General features: G+C 48.0%; 1 protein-coding gene across 2 annotated transcripts in view; it reads right to left on the bottom strand.

The window, feature by feature from the left end:
* Positions 1-19424, bottom strand: part of CACNG2 (calcium voltage-gated channel auxiliary subunit gamma 2) — a 51962-nt gene extending 32538 nt beyond the window's left edge. Inside the window, exons 1-2 of one of the 2 annotated variants that reach the window (XM_076328734.1) lie at positions 19147-19424; positions 18458-18603 (exon numbers count right to left, since the gene is read on the bottom strand). In XM_076328734.1, coding sequence (XP_076184849.1) covers positions 18458-18599 — 142 coding nt within the window. In that variant the 5' untranslated portion in view covers positions 18600-18603; positions 19147-19424. Of the gene's footprint in view, positions 1-18457 lie in introns of both variants that reach the window. The other variant, XM_076328733.1, reaches the window with a different exon arrangement.
* Between the last annotated feature and the right edge of the window lie 1461 nt (positions 19425-20885).

The following is a 20885-nucleotide window of genomic DNA, read 5'->3' as shown; positions in this document are numbered from 1 at the left end:
ACATCTAGCAGTGCCTGATGAATTAAAGTGTAAGCCAGAAGGCTCATGCCTCATGATAGATTCTGTGAAAGGCTGCACTTAAGCTACCTGGGGAAGTTGTGCAAGCCTGCAGGGAGAGGCAACTGCAGCAGGAGGTCAAGCTCTCAGGAAGAGATAGTCGATAGAGATTCTGCGCCCCTCCAACATCCCTGGAGATGCCCAGTCAGGTGTAATACTTTTTTCTCTCTTTATGCTCCAGAGGCTAAAAGCACATTGGAAACTCAGCAGCTGGATTCTGCGGCAGCAATCTGATGATTGTCCAACAAATGGCTCCCAGCCAGGTTTGTGACAACCTGATCAATCAAATTCCGAAAATTCCTTTTTAGCTCTACGGCTGACATTGGAAAAGATCTGGGAACATGTTTGGGAATTGAAGGCACCTGCTGAACATGAATGAGAAAGAAAAAAAACACAGACAAGCACGTGGAGAAAGAAATGAATGGACGATGGTGAGATGATTCCTTGTGCTGGTGTGTGGAAGAAAAACAATGTGAGGTGCCAAACTGTGTCTTTGCCTGCATCACGTAGCACACATGAAGCTGTGCTGCTGTGGCAAGTTAATGTGGATGCATTTCCATGTCTTGCTTTTGCAGTAGAAAAACACACCTGAAAATTTCTCCAGGTGAGTTACAACTGACATGGAAAGCCTGAGGAGAATGCTGGAATCCAGCAAGACGTGGAAAGGCATACCCACAGTGACTGTTGTTGCTATTAAACACCATCTGTTGCAGATGTACACAGGAACTCAGTACTGGATCCTTCTTACATCACAAAAGTTAAATGAGATAATCTGCATCTTAGTCTCATACGCATCATCGCTGACAATAAGAATCAGTGGTTTATGCTCACTTGTAGTAGCTATGGATTTGACCCAGTATGTCAACTTCAGGTCTTACTTCCCTGACACTGCCCAAGACTTCAACAGCATGGATTTTCTTTTTCTTTTTTCCTTTGCTGTTTTCTTCTTCTCACTCAAAGCATTCCAGAGTTGGTTTGTTTTTTAATAAAATCTTTTTTAGGTACCAAGTAAGTCTGCAATTGCAGCAAGAACAATACCCCAGTGTTCTCTCTTTCCTGTTTGGTTCTAACAACCTCTGAGTATCAAATGGGCTTTGATTTGAGAGAAAAAAGATAATAAAGAATGACTTAAAATAGCTCTGCTGAGGAAAATACGAGTTCGATTTCAACTGCAGAGGGAATAACTTTTTTCCTGGCTCACTCATTGACTCCAATAGAAGACCAGCAAGGTCTGATGTGGCTCCTGCAGAGACCTCCCATGTTCAAAGTATCTGGGAGCTTGCAAGAAGTACTGTAGAGCTTGAATCAGCTCTAATACACTACTGATTGCAATCCATGACATTTCTGTGGTGCTTTAGAGATCATCTATGTACTTCACACTTGGAAAATAGGCAATACCCTTCTGTGGTGTGATAGGCAGTGGGGCCAGGCAAACAGCGCTCTGGAAGGATGGTGGAGTGATCTGGATATGGACATAAGACTTGGCGAAGAGTTCAGCTCTGCCGCAGTCTTTGTGTATACTTGGCTAACCATTTAACCTTCCTGTGCCTGAAATTTTTCACATATGGAATGGGCATGGGAGCATTTTCTAGTGCTCCAGGGACACTGGGTGATGAAATGCATCAAGGAGTGAAAAACCATGCACTAGCAGAATGAATTCTGTTGCTGTGAGCAGAGGACAGCGATGGCATGCATAGAAAGCACAAGTTGAAACCTCACCAGCAGCATTGTTTTTGCTGATGAAAAATGGGACATTTCCTTCAGCAAATCATCTGTTAGTCTTTGTTTACCTGACCAGTGATGGCACTAGTGGGTTGGGAATGTCATCCTGATTGGTACCAGTAAAACTTCCATACCACAATCTGCCACTCCCTATTCTGGAGATGCCATGTGTGTCATGGAAAATAAATTTATTTTGAGAGGTTTAAAAATTTTATAGAGACTATTCTTATGTTCCTTCTCTGTGAAAGCAAGCATCAGTTACTATTCAGCTAACCACACAGACCTCCCAGGAGGCCATAATGATCTTTAAAAAAATCCTAGAATAATCTTTCTATGCATAAAAATGTCAACATTTTAAACTCTTGCCATTCAAAGTGACTTCTGCAGGGAAGCTGTGGATTTCCAGCTTTCTCAGTGGTATCTGAAACAGGATAGATGGTGTGGGGGTTAAAGGTGGATTTCTGCTGTTTGCATTTTTCTGACCATCAGACCAGAAGAGATTGGCTTGGTCTCTGATCTGACCAAATCATAACTCAAAACAAGGCACCACTGAAGCAGGGGACTCCTGGAACATGATGTCTTGTTACTTGCACTATCTGACCTTTGGCCACATCCCCTAACTGAGGGCAGGTTTATGCATTTCTTGGCCACGTGGGGGTTTCCCTATAACAGGGAACTTACACCAGCAATGTGCAGCAATGTTGTTAGCAGAGGGCAGGATCTCTTTCTGACTCTATGGAGTCAGGCAGCAATACAGTTAACTGAAATAGCATGATGTTTTCTGTTCTGAAAAAAAGAAGTCACTGGCTCAAGACTGGATCTTGCCTGTTTTGGGCCTCAGGCAGGTGTTGTTTTGGAGGGGACAAATCACAGTGTCTTTTAAACTAAGAAATGAGACAAATACACATTTTCCAGGGAAGAGATACTTCAGCTATGAGAAGAGGCCGTAACCAGGTGCACTAGAAGGCTAGGCAGCAAACCCTTCTCGTCATTCCCCTGACATACTTCAGCAGGGCTCCTGATGAGTTCAAGAGATGGTGTCTGAGGAACCCAGCATGACCCCATGACCCAGCAAAAACCTGCATGACACAGCAGAACCTGATATAACCAGCGCAAAATCACCACAATAACCTAGCATGACCCACAAGATTGACCCTGTGACAACATTTGATTTATTACAAGTGACATGGATTTAATCACTCACCGGAGAATGCTGAATGACGCAGCACGGCGTTGCTCACTGTGGCTCTACTGAACTGGCATGCTCTGACTGGCTTCGTGAACACACCCATTGGGTGATTCATCCAATTAAAGAGCGGCCAATCCTCCCATCGCTAATGAAATACATCTCTATTTTACTTGTAGCACTTTCTAGCAACCCGTTTAGGCTTTTCTGCTGCTCTCATCACCCTAAGGTATGAGCACATCGTAATTGACGGACAGCTGGTTTGCAGTTGAGGTTAAAAAGAAAACCTGGTTCCTAACAGGATAGAGTTGAATAATTTGTGAGTTTATAATCAGAATACAAATGTTCAGTCAGCTAATTAATTACTATACTGGCTTAGCACAGGTTGGATGATGTCCCCCACCCCAATAACATTAACATAGAACTGTTAAGGACTGTGTGTACTAAACAAACCAGTGTTAAAACATTGTTGTAAAGTGTGTAAACTGTATCTCAAATACGGTTTGAGATTTCCTGCAGACCATGAGAAAGACACCGTGGTTCTTCTCCACTGGAAGGAAAAGTAAAGTTAGCTTCAAGGTGCATGGCAAACTGCCCACTAAGGTCACTAATGTACTAGCATACATCAGCCAGAGCATAGATATAGGGCTTGGTCCTCAAATTCATTCCAGTTGTTTCACCCCATTTAATAGCACAAAACAGCAAAGAATTTTGCTTAAATTCCATCTGAAGACATTCTGTATGTAGGGGAAATCCTGGATGACATAAGTTCAGGGACATGTGAATGTGACGGTAGTTTAAGACTCTTTTCTCCTCCTCCATCATTCTGGACCGAATATAATCCAGACATGCTGGAAGACCTAGTTCACATGCGAAGGACAGCCAATAGGGTCTGTCATGAACTAAACTGGTTCAACGGTATTGTCTCAACCCTCATAATAGACCTAATTTTTCCTATTAGAGCCTCAGTTTCCCTTACTCCTTTTGCATGTCCCTTGGTCTAACATCCATGAGGTCCCAGCTTACTTCCTTCCCTGCATGAAAATTAAATCTCCCCTCAGCTGTAGGCTCTACCCCGGTTCCCCACTCATTTTGCTGCTGTACTATTAAAACCTAGATTCTCCCTCATTCGTTCTCACCATCTTCCTAATCTAATGCCCTGTTGTTATTCTCATAACAGCATGTAGAGATGCGAACTGATCTGCCTCCCATCTTGTCATCTTCTCTCACATATCCGACCCAGTTCCCAGGGTCTGATTTTGTACAACTATGAACATTTATTCTTGAAAATTGATCACTGGCCCAGAGGCTAAATGTTTGTTATCCAGAAAAAGAAAGACGACATTACAGTTATTCTTATTTTAGGTCCTGAAAAGGGCAGGAAGTCCTACTACATTAGCAGTGAAAGGAACAAGGGTGGCTCAAGGGGGTCTTGGCAGGTTCATAAAGTAACAACATTTGAAAGCAAAGTCCACATTTGATCACCTATCAACAATTTATCAATAGCTCAGTGATTAAAAACAAAGCTCTCTCACTTCATTAAACACATTCAGTGCCATTTGCTCTACATTCCAAATGGCTGAACTGATGTTCCAATGCAGCCTATTTTTAGTATTTCTGATTAGTTCATTATTTGGGAAAAGCTACTGACTGTGTATCTGTTGCAGAGATCTAATTCTTCATGTGGATCCCAGAGAAGAGCAGGGCTTCATATAGGTCTTAAGAATTTGTTTGGATGTGGGTTCAACCTCTGTCCCTGCTGTGGTGTAGCTCAGTGAAGTGATGGCCATGGAGCTTTCCTTTGAGTCCTTTTCTTTGTTTTTATTATGGGGAAGAAGCCATGTACACCTTTTTCCAAGAAAACTAAGATCAAGAATGACAGAAAACTAGCAGTCTCAGTGAGAATTAAACAAGATACTCAAAATAAGTGATCTCTTGGGTGTCTGAGTAAATTACCACCTCCAGATCAGATTTTATTTATTTTCAGAACAAACTGTTTCTTTGCTGGTAAATCCTGCAGTTTTGTCATGAATCCAATGAATTTTCACTGGTAAGCAACAACCCTAGAAATGGAAGTGGCCGTATATCCCCAGGGCAGATACCACATGGGCAAAAGCATTCCAGCATTGCCTCTTCAGCAAGCTTCAGCCCTCATGTGAAAAAACAGGATCTGCAGGTCACATGGAGATTAGTCTCTGTGACCTTCAGCCCTGCCTGCTAAAACTGCGAAGGAGAAATCCAGTTGTGATGGCATCTTCGGGCTCCAGATTTCTCAAGCACTCGGAGACATGTCTGGGACCAAGCTCCCCTTCAGAACCCCAAATAATACAGTACTCCTCCCACAGGAACAGAATGAGGTCTGATCATTCGTTCCTTTCAGACCACCTGTGGTTACCAAGCATGGGGAAAAACCCCTCCAACCACATAGGCATGCCCATATGGGGATACGGGAATTAGGTTTGGGCTGAGAGCTGAGAGAGGCTCTTACTGTACGTCTCCATGGCACAATGTAATGTGACCTTGCATGGGTCTTGGAAGCAACACACCTGAGTAAGCGCTGCATCCTGACAGCTCTCAGACACACTGCTAATTTGCCTGCGCAGAGCACCATGCTTGAGTAGCCATTAGGGCTTGAAATGCCTAAGCTAGCTTGCTTAGAGTTATTCAGGTGTCTCCTTCTGTCGCTGCCTGGTGCTGGGCAGATGTGCCCTGTTCTGCATTCTGCTCTGCCTGGAGAAGGAGATGAAGTCAGTTCTAGGTGTAATACCCTCTTACTGATGTCAAAAGCAACAATGCAGAAACAAGTTTTACACATTTGCTGTCTTCTGCTTTGCTGCCTTTCATATGTCATTTGTCATCTTAGATTGTCACTTCTTTGATGTAGGGACAACAGCTTTTGTGTATGCACAGTGTCTAGCATAAAGGTGTTTCCACCCTACGTGAAGCATTTTGGTGCAGCCGCAATGGCACAACGGCAATAAAAGGTGAAATACTCAGAAACCCTCTGCCGAAGAGCAGCAGCCAGAAAGGAGCATTAAGTTTTGGTTCCCCTGCTTTATCAAAGATAATCTGGCCAAACCATGGGTTCTCTGCCATGAAAACTGTACTCCAGGCCTCCAGAAGGAGGACAAATTCATGTGCTTACAGCTGTGAGGCCAGCAGAGAGCCTCAGTGTAGGAGGTGGCCATGTCTGCCTTAAGTTGCTTACATAGATAAATTTCTTGACATCACCAAGTCAGGACAAAAATTTTATACTCCAGCTTCTTTGATTCGTCCTCTCCCCAGCTTTCCTTTGTCAGACTATACCACACGGAGCCGTGACCACTGGTCACACTTTCCAAATTGCTGCAGGTCCATGGTTGGTTGGTTTGTGTGACTGATCCTGCCCTGTCTATGTGTGTCTAAACCCTTCTTTCTCCCATGGGCTGGAGCAGTGGGGAGAGGGAGAAAAGGTCTTTATGGGTGGCAGATGCTGGCATCAGACAAGAGAAAATCCATCCCATTCCACAAGTCAGAGAAGGTGGACGAGGAGGTCTGTCTCTCCATCCATCAGCTTCAGCTGATATTCCTGCTTCTTTCAGCAATTCAAGTCTCTCCTACCTCTGAGTCCCAGGGTTTCTCCTGAATCACCCTCCTCTTTCAGACCATATTTCTCAATTATCTCCTTCCAGCACTCACACTGCATTCCTATTACCACCTCCCCATGCCATGCTGTGGCCAAGTCCTAGGTCCCCTCTTGCCTACTGTTTCCTTCTGGCGAGCTGTGCTTTCCAGCTGCCACAGACCCTTCCAGCCCCAACCGTCCCTCTGTTTCCAGCATGCAGAGATGCTTTCCTCCACAGCTGAGTCAGTCTACTCCCAGAAACAACCCATCCCTTCAGTTTCTGCAGAAGAGTATAAATCCTCCCTGGCCCTGGTGCCTTTACCTCCTCACAGTGCTGTCTCTTGCAGTCTTGCTTTGCTCTGAATGTTTTCCCCCTCACTGTTCCTGTAAATGTGGGCCAAGCTGTAATGATGCAGCACACAGAAAAAACACCTTTCTCCTGTGATCTTAGACAGCCTCTGGAATTAATTCCTGGAAAGGTATTCTTGGCCTTTCTGAGTTATGCTTTCCTGCGAACACACGGACAAAGTGATGACTGAAGAGGGGAAGAGTGGAGCAATGATTGGGGAAGAGTGGTGCAGTGGTTAGGTGGTCACCTAAAATTTAGGAAAATTGTCAATCCCATGCTTTTCCTGTGTGCTGTGCTGCTGTTTGTGTTGCAGTCCACTCAGCAGGGTAGACATATTCATTTCTCTGTTGCTCCCTTTCCCAACAGTAAAACAGCTGCACTGCTCTGCTCTGGTCTTGGCAGTTGTTTCCTTCGAGACTATTGAGTACAGCTGCAATGGAGGTGTCTCAGCTAGAGGACACTGTGCGACGTTCAGCTTCCAATTGATCTCCAACACCAAGCCTGTTCACAGCTGCTCTGTTACCCCAAACCCTTGCACTTCATGATAGACCCTGTCATCCTCCCTGGTTTCCTCCCAAACCACCTTTCCTGTGAATTTTCTCTTCCTTGAAAGGAATACGTGGCTCCTACTTTTGGAGGCACAGGGGAAGCAGGAGAGATTTAAACAACTCCATGACTGGAAGACTTAGGGGTCTAGTCCACTGTGCAATCCCTCCTAGCCTGGAAGATATGAAGGAACCTAGCCCTGGTTATTTCTTGAGGCAGCAGCTACATGTCTCCACTTCTGTTGTTTTACAGGTCAACTTACAATTTCTCTTTGTGCTGCATACACTGAGATGATAGGGCTCCAGGTAGGCAAATTATGTGAGGAATATCTGGGACAGAGGCTTCTACACCAAACTGTAGCATGCCCCCCATCCCAAAAGCACACACTGCGGGGGTGTTCTGAAGGAAGTTGGAGGAGATAGGAGCCTGGAGATAGCTATTCCTGGACCTTTCCTCTCCCCCAGGTGCATTTCCACAGTGCGTTGGGGATCTCTGTCTCTCAGTCAGTTGTTTCCTCTGGACACCAGCCCCTCTTGCTGTCCCCAAAATACTCTAAACCAGCTCTTCACCCTGCCTACAATCTTCCCACTGTCTCTGGCCAAGTATGGACTCCCGAACACAGGGAAACCATCCATCCTGCGCTCATGCCATTCAGTAAAACTTCATAGTTGCTTCAACCTATTCCCTGTGCTTTATTTCACCTCTCAAGCATCATTCCTTAGTCTCTGAATATTTGATTTCTGTCTCCCCCCCCGCACCTTCACGTGGGATGACATTCTTTTCTGTTTGAGTCCTTTCAGGTGCTACTGGTCTTGAAGCTCCCCAATTACAACCACTTTTCTTGTGATGGTGACACCTTAAGAGACAACAGCAGCTGCCTATAAAGGGCCTCTGCCATCTGTTTCCCCTGCCACTTCTTTGAGACAGCTCTAGCTATATACAGAAAAATATTTATCACAGTTCATTCACTCCCTCACTCAAAAATGAGCAAGAGAAAAATGTCTTCTTTCATGATTCTGCCACTGCCCTTCAAATACCCGTGACCCTCAGCCTAAGGAAAAGGGCAATGCTTGAATCTAAAAGGAAGCAGCAGAAATTCTTGATGATTGATCCCCTGAGACCCTGTACTCTGAAGGCAATTCTGGGGGGCATCTGCATTTGGAAATGACTCCTTGTGGCTGTCTGAAAGGCAAAAGTCAGAGCCAGGCCACTTCACCTCAATCACCAAGCTTTCATACCGACCATATCTGAAAGGAGATGCACATGTGCACGTGTGCACACACACGCACATGAACACACTTAGTTTTCAATCCTTTTCCACCACCTCTCCATAGAGGCTGAATGGGATGGGATCAAGGGGAGTAGTTCCTACCCAGGAGGACTATGGGCTAGGAATGTAAAGGGAAGAGAAGAAATGTCATCGGGGTGAGGGCTGGGGGAGAAAATGGCAGACATGAGAGACGATGTGGAAAAAAAGGGAAGAAAAGAAGAAACAGTGAATTCTGAAGGGGGCTGATGGAGACAATGAAGAAAAATTGAAACCAAAAATGAAAAAAAAAAAATTGAAACTAAGAAAGAAAAGTATTAGGCCACACCTTCAGGAGGAAATAAAGCTCCAGGAACAGGTTCTCAGAAATTTCCTGGTTACAATGGACAGGCCACAGTAAGGTTGCAGGAGTCAGCAAATAGGGTTGGATCAAAAGTGGTTTGATTGACAGTGCTTCATCTATGATACTGAATGAACATGACCATAAACGTGGGAAATATTCAGTGTTCAAGTGTGATCCCTCACACTGCAGCTACACTGGTGGTATAAACAAGACCTGAAGAGAGAAGTTCTCTGAGTGATAGCAAATTTAAGAATGAAATGTAGTTATGAAGCAGTGGGAGGAGAAAAATAAAACAGACACTAAAAAAAATCATGTTCAGGAGGAGAATGAAAACTGAGAAATAGGAAAAGAAAAATCAGAAAGGGATAGAAAATCCAGGGGACGGAGGTGGATAGTGTTATTCTTTATTTGACAGAATGTATACTTTATACAACAAGCTAAATCAGAAATTTATAGTTGTTTGCTTCTAGCAAAAACACACATCGGAAAAATTCCTACCCATGGATAGGATGGCATTGCATTCTCAAGTTTTTGTATACCATCCTCATTTTCTGTTTTTCACAGCTAGCAGGTAGGAGTGTATGCTCTGGGGGAATAGGAGGTGCAGGATAAAGTCCATATGCTTCTCTGGGGAGTTACAGATTTGATAGGAAGCTAGTATAAAAACTTCAGCAGCCTGTGCCACAGAAACACAAGTGGATTTCACCTATCCTGCAGGGCTTGTTATGAAAACTCTGATTGTGTAGTCTGGAATTTTATGAGAGAGCTTTTCTGTAACACAAAGAAGATAAATGGGGCTGGGAGACAGAAAGCTGTCAGTAAATAAAAGAGATTCAGTGAAAGATAGAAATGCAGAAAGAAGAAAAAGAGAAAGGTGAATGCCAGCAGGTTCATGGTCACCTTTGCCATTTTACACGCTCACTGATCCAAGGTGAGGAGTCTGTAAGAGGATTTTTGCCCCACAGGGAGGGCAGCCAGGTTGAATTTTTCTAATGAGGGTGAAAGACGATGAAAATAGAAATAGTTAAAAAAGGAACTGCTGGACTGGGTGAACAGCTGGCATAAATAAGTGCAGAATCTCATTAACTTTGGGGCTGTTGCACCCACTCACACTGGAAGTGAATTTAACCCCTGGTTTGCTGGGTACAGCACTGGCAAAGCGGGGACACGCAGTGACCTTGGGGACATGGCTGTTTAAAGCACGCACAGCCCTTCCTCAGCCTCATTCTCCCCTTGCCTACACGCTTGCAGCGTAAGCAGCGTGGCTTCATCCGAGTCAGTGAGGTTGCATCAGTGCAAACACGGGGAGAACTGGGCCTTCATCTCTTGTGCATAGAAACACTACAGTATTGTACGTCATCAGATGCCAGTTCAGTAATCTTTTCCACAGATACAAGAGAAAAGAGACAACCTCGTTTCTAATTTAGTCATGATAGCATCAAAGAGACCCAAAGCCTATTGCTTTCTGGGAAGCAGGGACTTCAACAATAATAATTCTTCACACATCTATAGCACCTTCACTGCTAACTACTTACTTTATACCCTGGGGTGTGAAGAAAGAGGACTCCACTTAATTCCATATGCTCTTAATTGCTCTCTATCCCAGATCCTTCCTAAAAAAAATTGATAGAAATACCTAAACTCGCTGTTAATTTGTCAAATTAGGGCAGTCATTGACACCAGCAGAAACGCAGGCCTAGTTTGTATCTTATATTGCAACTGCATAGCATAGCATCTAGAAACAAAAGAAATGCTAGACTAAGTAAATCTGAGCTCTGTTTAATCCCTGACAAATGTTTCAGGGAAGAGGCAAGAACCACATGGCAGTCAGATAGGGGATAGACTGCCCTTGTGAAATGTTATCCTAGTTTTTATGGCGACTGGCTTAATTGCTGAATTACGAAACACCCAAAATGCTGTTCACATCCATTAGGAGGACGCTTAATTTTCGTGAACTCTGTCGTAAATGCCCACTTGCTTGCTAAATGTTGTTAAAATCTTGGCCACGGGAGCTCCGGTGGCAATGAGCTCCACAGCCCTCATACGCATCAAATGAGAAAGCTTTAACTGGGTCTCCGGTGACTCACGTCAGGTCCTCTTGTCTGTGTGTTACAAAATGGGGAAATCAAGAGCTACTGATCCATCTTCTCTAGCCCATTCATTATTCAATACAATCCAATCACTTTCCCTCTCATTCACCTCCTTTTCCAGGCAAACACGTAGAGTCTTGCAGACTGCCTTCATACACATGGTCTTTCCTACTCCTCCTTGTCCCTGTCCCCCTTTTATGAACCCTCTTCTGACTTCGCAATCCCCCCCGCCTTGGATGGCCCTTGCTTCTGCACTCTCTGCTATCCCCCCTGCTCTACTCTTTACACTGGGGGACTTGCTAGTGGTGGGTTTTCTGTCTACAGCCATGTGCTGCACTGGGCCACTGACAACAATATCCCTGTTTCTGGCATCCAGCGAGCCGCCGTGGTTTATGTAGAGCCCTGCACGGTACGCAATCCCCCTTTTCCCACCAGCCAGTGGTGCCCTCTGACCTGACTCACTGAGGTTCATTCAGCCGATCGTCGAGATCCACTGGGCCTGGAGACCCCAGCCCCATTCACCTCACCCCCTTAGGCATTCCTGAGAATCTTAGAGAAAATCATCCCCCTGTAAACAGCTTGAAAAGGACGACTGTTTGCTGAGACACTTCTTCCTGACAACCGGAGATCCTTCACTGTAGCGCACAACAACTGCCCCAGGGTTATGGCTACAGAGACCCTTATTTTCCATTTGGATCCTGGCCTGATCCATGTCTGAGGGTTGCCAGGGAGGGTATTTAGGGCTGCCGTGAGCTCCTTCCAGCCCAGTTGCTGGCTGCATGCAGATGAGCCAGCTCATCAGCTGAGCTGCCAGTGAGCCCTCCGGCCACGGGAGGTTGGAGGCAGCAAAGTGGAGGGATGTTGGCTTGACCACAGGGAACAAACAATGAGGAGAGCAGAAAGAGGGGCTTGGGTCTCACCCCCCTCAGAGGTAGCCGGGCTGCCCTGGGGGCAAGAGAAGACAGCGACAGCAACTGGTGTCACACACTGCTTTGAGGAGGGGGGACACTGGCTGGCAAAAGGACAAGGGGGAGAGTCAGAGAAGGGTTGGAAAAGACTTGCTTTAGAACGTAGAAGCAGCACAGGTCCAAAAGGATGGGGTCCTTCGGCTGGGGGGAATGACTGTACGTGAGATGGGGGAAATGATGGCAGAGAGAAGGGGAAAGAGGACAGAGAGATAAGACGGCGGGAGCAAAGGGGACAGAGGAGTGCAAGGACAAGATAATATAACAGAGAAAAGAGCAAGGGGGATGGGCCTCAGAGAACTTGGAGAGAAACAGAGAGAAATAACGAAGGAGAAACTGCTTTTGAGAGAAAGCACAGAAGAGACATGAAGATGAAAGAGAAAAATACAGAGGAGAAACAGGGGAGGGAAACAAGAACAAATTAAAATGGAGATGGATAGAATGAGTCAAAGATGGAGGGCAAGGAAAAAGCTGGGGTCATACAGGCAAGAGAAAAATAACTTTTAGGTGTACTGTATTTACAAGACGTTCTGTGTATGGCTGACCTGTTCTGCGCTCTGTGTTTCCCCTGACGGGTAGCTGTCGCCCTGGGATCGGCGTTATGGGGGGGAAGAGACAGAGTGAGAGCTCCGCTGCTAACCCATTCCTCCAGCAGCAGCCCCCTTCCCTCCCCGAGAGCCCCCTGCAAGGGGGAAGGTTCCATGCCCGCGAAAGGCAGAAGCACATCCCCTGACAACGAGTGCAATATGGAAGGGAGAAGCAGTGCGGAATGGAGCAGCAAGGGCTCCCCCTGGGATAAACCGGGTATGCTTGATTGGGAATCTGCTCTTAAAACAGGGGCAGGGGGCAGAGCCATCTGAGAGCCTGAAATGTTCCCTGCTCCCCCCGGCAACCTCCTCGCTACTGCTTTTAAATTAAATAAATATGGAGATTCTGCTGTCAAACCCCAGTGGTCCTCCTCCCCAAAAACTCTTGCTTAGATCGTACCAAACCACAGCGAAGTGAGACATGGGCTCAGAGGGTTGCATGGGGAAAGGGATGGGTTAAAAGGGAAACATTGGATAGGAATAGCTCCTGGTCTCCCTGGCAAAGAGACATTTGTTCTATCTCTGTGTAATTTCTTTATACATTACTGCTGCCACACTGCATCTGCATGTCCCTCCCACTGTATTTCGCTCTCACTCTCTTCAGCAAGGCAATTTCTGGTGCATTTCAGGACAATATTAACCCATTCCTCTTTCTCTGTCAGTAGGAAGATTCATAATTTAGAAGTAATTTAAAAGTCAGTTCTAGCAACTCACTGGTGAGGAACAGCATTTCCTTGTCAAACCTTACAAAGGAATTGAGCTTGCAGGTCTCAGCCCCTCAAATCCCTACCTTCTCGGTGACTTACAGCCAGGTGTGAATTTAAGCTGAGAGGAGAACCAAACCCACCCAAGTCTGGGATCCTGAGTAATTCTCCCTCGCCATCTGCCACCCCACTTTTTAAAATCCTTTGTCTTCCTTTTTATCCAAAGCCTGTCCAGCTCTGCATCCTCCTTCTCCCCAGCAGATGCAATGCCAGCAGCAATCAGCTATGTGCCGGGCCATTGCCTCCTGCTGCATCTCAGGGCTGTGCTAGGCTGCTCCTGGACCTGAACCACGAAGACATGGAGACCCTGACTTAATCTACTGCTATTTTCACTGTGTGTTCAGAAAAGCCCCTGGATTAGGACAGCAAGAGTCAAGGGAAAGGACCCCGGCAGATTTGTGGATCCTTGGAAGTAGGACGGCAGGCAATTCTGCAGTGCAAAACTAGGGATGCTGACAGAAACGAAGGGTAAAAGAAAGGAAATCGGGAAAGGTAAGAGGGAAGATAAGGAAAAAACCATTCATAAGATGGGTGTGAAAGGAAAGAGGTGGCCCAGGAGCAAACAGCAGTGGGAGAAGGCAGCGCGAGGAAGCGACGCAACGCCAGAATTGGCTGGCAGAAGCTTGTCCACTGCCTGTGCCCTGCCTCACTTTGCTGTCAGCTCTTCATTTTTGCAAACACTGAAATTGCACTTAACTCTCATGCGCTGTTCAGATATAACAAGCTGGAAAGGGAACAGATCAGCTCATTAATTTTCCTTGGGAAGGGTCTCTAGGCAGGAATTATATTCTGCACCAACATCCATTCAATTACTTGCCTTCACACCAGTGAGATCTACAGGGATGTCTAACCCCATGCACATCACTCATGCCTGCCTGCCCTGGACTCTTCTCTCCCTCCTTCTCGGTATAAAAGCCTCGCAGACCTATACCTTTCCTAATAATAATGACAACATGACAAAACCAATAACCTACAGATATAAAATACATTTCATTTGCTTGCTTCATAAGACCCCGATAAGGCATCGTCGCTCACTTTTTGAGATCCTGTAGGAGATTTACAGGAGCTAATGAAAGACTTAGACAAGGCATCATTCATAATAAAAAGTGGTTTTAAAGCATTTGGTGCCAAGAAGGAATTAGGCTGGAAGATCTGCAACCATTTCAAAGTTGTAAGAGGTGCAGTATCCATGTGTGGCATGAGCTTGCAGATCTCAATTGCTTGGTGTACATGTGTGTTTATGCCTACACAGTTAAAGGCCATTTTTCTTGAAGGGCAAAGATTTTTGAATGGCCTGGGGACATATTTGGGCAACATCAAAGACTGAGAAAAAATTATCTCAAGGAAGATTAGGAAAAAAAACAGAAATGCGATCTGCAGTAATGTGAACCGACACCACCTTTCTGCTCTAGCCCCACCATGGAGCAGGGGCTCACTGTAGGACACAAGAAAGTGGGGAAAGAAATCCTGATAGAGGAGGAACATCTCAAATGACACTCCTCTTTGGAGCAATACAAAGATCTGAAAATGCTAACTGAAAGTCCACTGTGGGGAACAGAATGACTGAAGAGAGGGGAACCTGAAAATTGAAAGCCCAGGGACCAAATTCTCCAAGAGGAACTTGCAATTCTGACCGTAGTGTATCTGTGTGTACAGCCCGAGACTGAGTCCCCACATCCATTTTTGCTACTGGATATCTTGGCCAAGAAGAGAAAAGACAGTTTAGCACAATATTTTGAACAGGAGGAGTCCACCATCTCTGACAGCCTACAGTGTTGACTAATGCCAGTGTTCCTCCAGATCCCCAGAAATGAAGGCAACCTCATCAGAGGCTTCCTACCAGTAGCAGAAGGCAGTTTGGGCTCCTTCTTTGATTACTTTCTTGTCACGAAGCCTCCTGCCCTGCTCTTCACTACCTCCCCTCACCCTATAGACCTGCCCTGACACCCACCCCAGGCAGCAGAAGCATGTCTGTCCCACACCCTTTGACAGGTGCCTTTGCCACACCGTGGGCAGGGTGTGAGCAGAGTCCAAGGGTTTTGCCCTTTTTACGGCCTCCTGGGACCAAGCCCTTCCCTCCACAAGTCTGCCCACCCTCTGCATCATGGGGGAAAAGAGCCTTTGCTGCACCCTTCTCCCTCCTGCTCACCAGCAGGCAGCTTTCACCAGGGAGAGTGAGTCAACCAGGGACACCTTTCTGATTCCTTCTGCCGAGAAAGAAGATAACCCCCCCTAAGGTGATCAGATGTGACAGTAAGAGGCCTGCTGTCCAGGGGCTGGTGAAGATACTTGGCTGTGCTCTTCTGGGAGCAAAAGAGTGCCAGCCACCAGCCCGTGCAGGTTGTGGGGATGCGGGAAGCCAAGCGGGGGCATCCCGGCAGCGGTGGTATCAGATGTGTGCCGTGCTGCCCCATGAGGCAAACCCACGCCCAGGCCCTGCTCGGCATGTGGCTGCAGGGCTGGTTTTGTCTCCTGCTGAGATGCTCTTGCTACCGAGCCTTTATCCAAGTTTTGGCGCAACCTGTGCCCTCAGGCTAGGGACTCAGAGCTGGGCTCAGCTCCTGCGTGGTGCATTGCACCCTCCTACCCCGCTCACCACTTCTGCCCAGCGTCCAGGGGCTGGGGAAACAGGCCAGCCCAACCCTCACACAGCTGGGGCAAGCAAGAGCACCCTGCCAGGGTCATGCAGCTTGTGCTCAGGCTGCATTTCACACCCCTCGTGCAGGGCTGCCGTTTGAGCCCTCTGGAGAGCATCAACAGGGAGGACACGGGAACTGGCTGGCAGCGCAGCACTGGGGGGGCTGGGGGGACTTCGGAGCTTTTAATGGGAAGCATCCTGGCGCTTTCCTTTGTCATGCAAGCCACTTCTCCACAGTGCCTGTGGGGTCCTGTCAGATGTAAAGGAGAAGGAGCCCCGAGCTCCTCCAATCTGACAAACCTCACCCGCCCCTTCCTCCTCCCCCTCAGACCGCGTCCCTCTGGGTACAGCTCTGTGGGCAGATAGACATGATCTGAATGCGCTGCCTCTCCCGGCCGGGGTCCTCATACCTCCTGTCTCCACCCCAGCCTCCCTCCGCCCTCCAGCTTGGGGACACGGCTCAGGAAGGGAGCTCTCCCTTCCCCGCAGCCTCCCTTCCCCGCATGGCTTTGGGCTTCCTTTTTTTTTGGTTTTCCCCCTCTCTCATTAATTTTTAATTAAGGAGATGTCTCCTTCCCCGGTTGTAAGGAATAGCTGTGTGAAAGGCTTTTCATTTTTTATTAACATATACCTCTATATATTTATCTATTTGGAGGAAATGCGTGCATGTGTGTGAGCGAGTGTGTTTAAAACATCCCCCATTAATTTACTGCTATTGATTTTCTGGCATGGAGACAGCATATAGTATTCAGCATAGAGCTCCTCTGCAGGATATGTTAAAAGGCAGCAGTTTGGGTTGACAAAGGGCACTAAATGCAGTATGCGTCAAATAGACCATCGCTCAATGAAGTCACTTAGCTATTCAAAACATGTCCAGCCATCACTCAACCGTTTGCACCAAGAACGGGGGGGAAATTCGCGCTTCTTCCCGGACACAACCATTTCCAAACAGCAGCTTTAGCTTGCTTTGGTGAGACACATCAGGACATACATAGTTTATTCCCCCCCCCTCCCCCCTGCCTTCCATCTCCCAGTGCCGGTCTTTGCAAATCAGTTCTGCGGTACCCGCTCCCCGTTCTCTCCCATCGGGGAGCTCCAGGCACACCCAGCACTGGTGGACACCGGCAGACACAGACATTATTCCTGGATGTCCATAAACCCCCAGCAGCCCACCCTCCAGCTGGGAGCTGATTCATAAACAGGGCTTTTACAATGGGCTGCAATGTGCACTCTTGTGCTCTCGCTCTCTCCTTCTCGCTACGTGTGTAACATAAACCACGCATTTACATCGGTTGCCCCTATCCCTCCAGCACAGGCTGAAGACCACCTCCCCAGCCCACACGTACGCCAATAGCAGTACTGAGCAACACATATTCAAAAGTGAATCACTGGCCCCTCTTTTCTTTCCCCCTCCCTTAGGAACGTCTGATTCCAGAAGTTCGCTGCGGCGATGTCTCTTCTGCCATCAGACATGTCACTGAGTTGCTGTTCAGTTTCACCACATCAGACTTAGGCTGATTTTTCCATTCAGAGACTTGTTTATTTTTAGCCTTTACCATAAACCTTAAAAAAAAAAAAGCCCCAAACAAAAACCCACCCCCAACAGCAAACAAACGGGGGAAAAATCCCAGCCCCAAACCAAACCAATCGGCCGCCAACTGGACCCCTCTGCACCCAGCCCAGTGAGATGTGGTTGCTTACAGACATTACGAAATGCTCTGAACTCTGCTTGAGATGACTGGAATCGTTAGATTTACTGTACGAGGCATTTTGGACATAACAGTGTTGCCTCCCTTTCTCTCTTTTTCCCTCCTAAAGTGAACTAATAATTGCATCCGAAGTGCTTTGCAGTCACCCCCTCCCCACATCGTCCCTCACTCCCAGTCTTGTCTTTGCAAATAAGCCATTTGCAAAGAGAGCAATTATTTCACTCTGTGGTTACAGCCGGAGCACAGCAGTAATACAGCATTTTGGCATTGCTTTCCCAGGCAATACAAACAAGCTGAAGACGGGCAGACCACACGGTTGCTTTTTGGAAAGGTCTTTCGGTGTTTTTGTAACACGCACATTATTCCAGTTGGAGGGGGGAAGTGAATTTTTGGGGAAGGTGGGGGGGAGGAGGGTGGGGAAGAGGAAGGGATAAGGGAACGGAGCACAGAATGTTTTGCCTGTCTTCTTGCCTCTGTGCCCTGAGTAACTGAGCCCACCGGTCTCGATCCGTGGTGAAAGGAATGAAGTGAGAAAATGGTGGAATGTGGAGGGATTTATTTGGAGGGGGGGAGAAACATGGGGTGGTGGGAGAGGAAAGGGGGGGTGTGTGGAGATCCAGAATCAAATACCTTCCAGGCAGCAGGTTCTCCATAATCCAGAATGGGTCATGACTTCCTCGTTCTTTTTGCTGGTTTCGTTCTCACTGACAGTTTTAGTCTTGCAAACCCCTCTGGAGTAAAGCCAGTAGTCGGTCCCCACAGCTATGGTCATCAGGCTGAAGGCAGCGAAAGCACCAACGGTGGTTAAAAGCATCTGAACACCTCTGTCAAAGAGCCCCATAATTCTTCATTATACAAATACCCAACCGCCTTCTGATTCTTGGGGTGTGTGTGTTTAATAAAATAAAAGAATAATAATTCCGACTAATAATATAATGGATATATATAGAGAGATAGATATCAAAAAAGGGAGGTAAGAAAGCCCACGGAAAAGAGTGTAAATTAGAAAGACCACATGGGAAGAGGCTTGCCTTTTAAATCGGAAACGTTCTGGTTGAAATATAAAAAAAGGAAAAAGGAAAAAGAAAAAAAAAAAGAGAGAAAAGAACCAAGAAAAACCAAACAAATAAAGAGAGAACCCCCCCCAAAACGAGACGCCTTAATCCCTTTTTCTAAAATTCTGGTCTCCAGTTTCCATATGTAATGGCTAATTTGGAGATGGCTTCCACAGTGAACAGGGGAGCAGCAGCAGCATCCTCAACACAATCTCTCATTATCTGGACCTAGACAGTTAGAGACTGTAAGAGCAGAGATGCAACCTTCAGTCTTCTTGCTTAGCTCTGCAGCCTGCGCCATGAAAATCCTTTTCCTTCCCAGTTATCTTCCTTGGGTTTTTATTTTTTTTTTCCCGGCAGCGACAGTCGCTCCAATCCTCTCTCACTTTTTCTCGCTTGCTTCTCCTTCCTTTCGCTCGCTCCTACCACCAAGCCAGACCGCCCAGTATACTGTAAGCCCTTGATTTCAGCTGAACAGGTGCCGAGGTCTTGCCTCCCATGGCTTTTCCGCACAGCCGCGGCGCTCGCTCCCGGCGGAGGTGGGCGAGGAGAGAGGGGGGCTCCGGGGGGGGGAGGGGGGGGAGGAAGGGGACAGGCGCGGCGCCCCTCCCAGGCGGGGGACGCGGAGCGGAGCCCGGCTGCGGCACCCCCTGCCCCGCGGCGGCCCCCGGCGACTCCCGGGCCCCGCTACTGCATCAAGGCGGCGGCGGCGGCGGCGGCGGCGGCGCGGCGCTGGTCGGCTCCCCCGCGGCGGCGGCGGCGGCGGCGGCGGCGGCGGCCGGCGGTGCTGCAGGACAGCTCCCCGGGGCGGCGGCGCGGGAGGAGCGCTCCCGGGCCCCCGGTGCTGCAGGACAGCTCCCCGGGCGGCGGCGCGGGAGGAGCGCTCCCGGGCCCCCGGTGCTGCAGGACAGCTCCCCGGGCGGCGGCGCGGGAGGAGCGCTCCCGGGCCCCCGGTGCTGCAGGACAGCTCCCCGGGCGGCGGCGCGGGAGGAGCGCTCCCGGGCCCCCGGTGCTGAAGGACAGCTCCCCTGCCCGCGCCGCCCGCCCTGCCCGCGCCGCCCGCGCCCCAGCATCCGCGGGCGGCAGCCGCCCTCCTCCGCTCTGCGCGGGCAGGCAGGCAGGCGGGCAGGCAGGGAGGGGCGGAGGGGGCAGCCTCCCCCCCTCCCTGCGCCTAGCCCGCCGCCGCCAGCCCCGGGAAGGGTTGCTCCCCCAGGCTGCCGCGGAGCCCGGAGGACGGCGTAGCTGGGGCTCTCCCTCTTTCTCGCCTTCTGCCTTTCTCCCCCCACCTCCGCCCCCCAGCTCAGCCTCCTTCGCGTCCCCGCCGTACGTGCCCGGAGCTGCGAGTGCAACCCGCACACCGCAGTTAGACCCGCACAAAACTTCAGTCGGCCGTTTCTCTCCCCGAGAGACGGGTGAAATGTAACGTGGAAGGGTAATTTAAAAACCAGCATTTATTACTGTTATTATTGCTGTTGTTATGATTTTAAGTGCTTGCTCCTCACTCTTCTCGGGTTCGCTGCAAGTTGCATACGTTTTGGTGTTGCTCGTTTCCCGTCCCTCTGTCTCCCCCCGACCAGCGTTGCATGAATCCCTGCGTTCTGACTTTGTCTTTATAGCTTTCTGTGAAATCCCAATGCCTGCTCCACGAAGCAGACATTTTGGGAAGATTCTTTACGAGGAAGGACGATTTATTGTTATTACTATTACTTTGTTAAGGAAAGGGACCACAAAACTTAATCCCTTCCCCCCACCCCCCGGAAAGCAATCCACCTTTCATACCCTCTTTTTACACAGAAAGGTGCATGAGCTGAATGGATGCAGACTGAAATCTATCACTGCTTAAGTTTCCTGTGTCAGACATGACCCGACAGTACCGGGAACATATACAAAATTGTGCAATACTGACATCTAAGTATGTCATAATCCTCTCTCTCTTCCTCAGCAGTATCATTACACCAGGTTAATTACATTAGTCACCTCCTGGTTCTATACATGTAGCTGCT

This window comes from Aptenodytes patagonicus, chromosome 1, assembly GCF_965638725.1.
Source record: "Aptenodytes patagonicus chromosome 1, bAptPat1.pri.cur, whole genome shotgun sequence".
In the NCBI taxonomy this organism is placed as follows: Eukaryota; Metazoa; Chordata; class Aves; order Sphenisciformes; family Spheniscidae; genus Aptenodytes; species Aptenodytes patagonicus.
This window is presented reverse-complemented; position numbering and strand designations above follow the sequence as displayed.